The 734-nt window shown below is 33.7% G+C and overlaps 1 protein-coding gene across 1 annotated transcript in view; it reads right to left on the reverse strand.

Moving 5' to 3' along the window:
• Positions 1-141: 141 nt before the first annotated feature.
• LOC107479936 (transcription factor GLABRA 3) overlaps positions 142-734 on the reverse strand; it is a gene marked incomplete in the record, with an annotated part of 3,724 nt that continues 3,131 nt past the window's right edge. Inside the window, 2 exon segments of the mRNA XM_016100048.3 lie at positions 142-533; positions 667-734. Coding sequence (XP_015955534.1) covers positions 462-533; positions 667-734 — 140 coding nt within the window.

Raw genomic sequence — 734 nt, forward strand, 5'->3', positions numbered from 1 at the left:
GGTGATAATTAATTAGTAGTTATGGGTCAAATTTGTCGTGCACTTCTATAGTACTCTATGTAGGTTCATTTTCAAATCATGTGCGCTAGATTTAAAAGTCGATGCATCATCTTTACTGTCGACGAATGATGACCATAATAATTGAGAATGTAAGTCAATATAATCAATATATAATTGTTTGGTCAAATTAAACTAGCTATTGTTAGGGCATAGCAGCTTAATTGCATAACAAAATCAAGTCAACTAAGCCTATTTTCACATTTACAACTGCTTAATTGGATAGACGTCCATTTACATCACCAAGAACTTATGGCATGCCCAAAAAACTATATTCTCCCTTTATTTTGAGTCCTTTTATGCCTTTGAAAGAAAATCTACATGCAAGACTTGTGACGCCATTTCCATAACTGAACTAAATTGAACAAGCATTGTTATGGTTTTAGGGAGATGCAAAGATAGATTCAACACTTGAAAGCCACATTTTGTAGTGTTTGTTTGATCCTTTTTGCTGATACAATAGTTGGCCCTGTGAGCTGCACATGAAAGATGCTCAATTTAATTAAAAAAGACCACTAAGCATTATGAAATAGAAAACATACATTCCCAGTTTCCCACCATAGGTGATGAGGTTTAATTAAAACCAAAAAGGTGATTCCATGTACTTACCTTAGATTTAAGGGTAAAATAAAGATTCCCATCAACTTCGCTGGACTGAACTGAATGAAAATTCAATC

This window comes from Arachis duranensis, chromosome 3, assembly GCF_000817695.3.
Source record: "Arachis duranensis cultivar V14167 chromosome 3, aradu.V14167.gnm2.J7QH, whole genome shotgun sequence".
Classification (NCBI taxonomy): Eukaryota; Viridiplantae; Streptophyta; class Magnoliopsida; order Fabales; family Fabaceae; genus Arachis; species Arachis duranensis.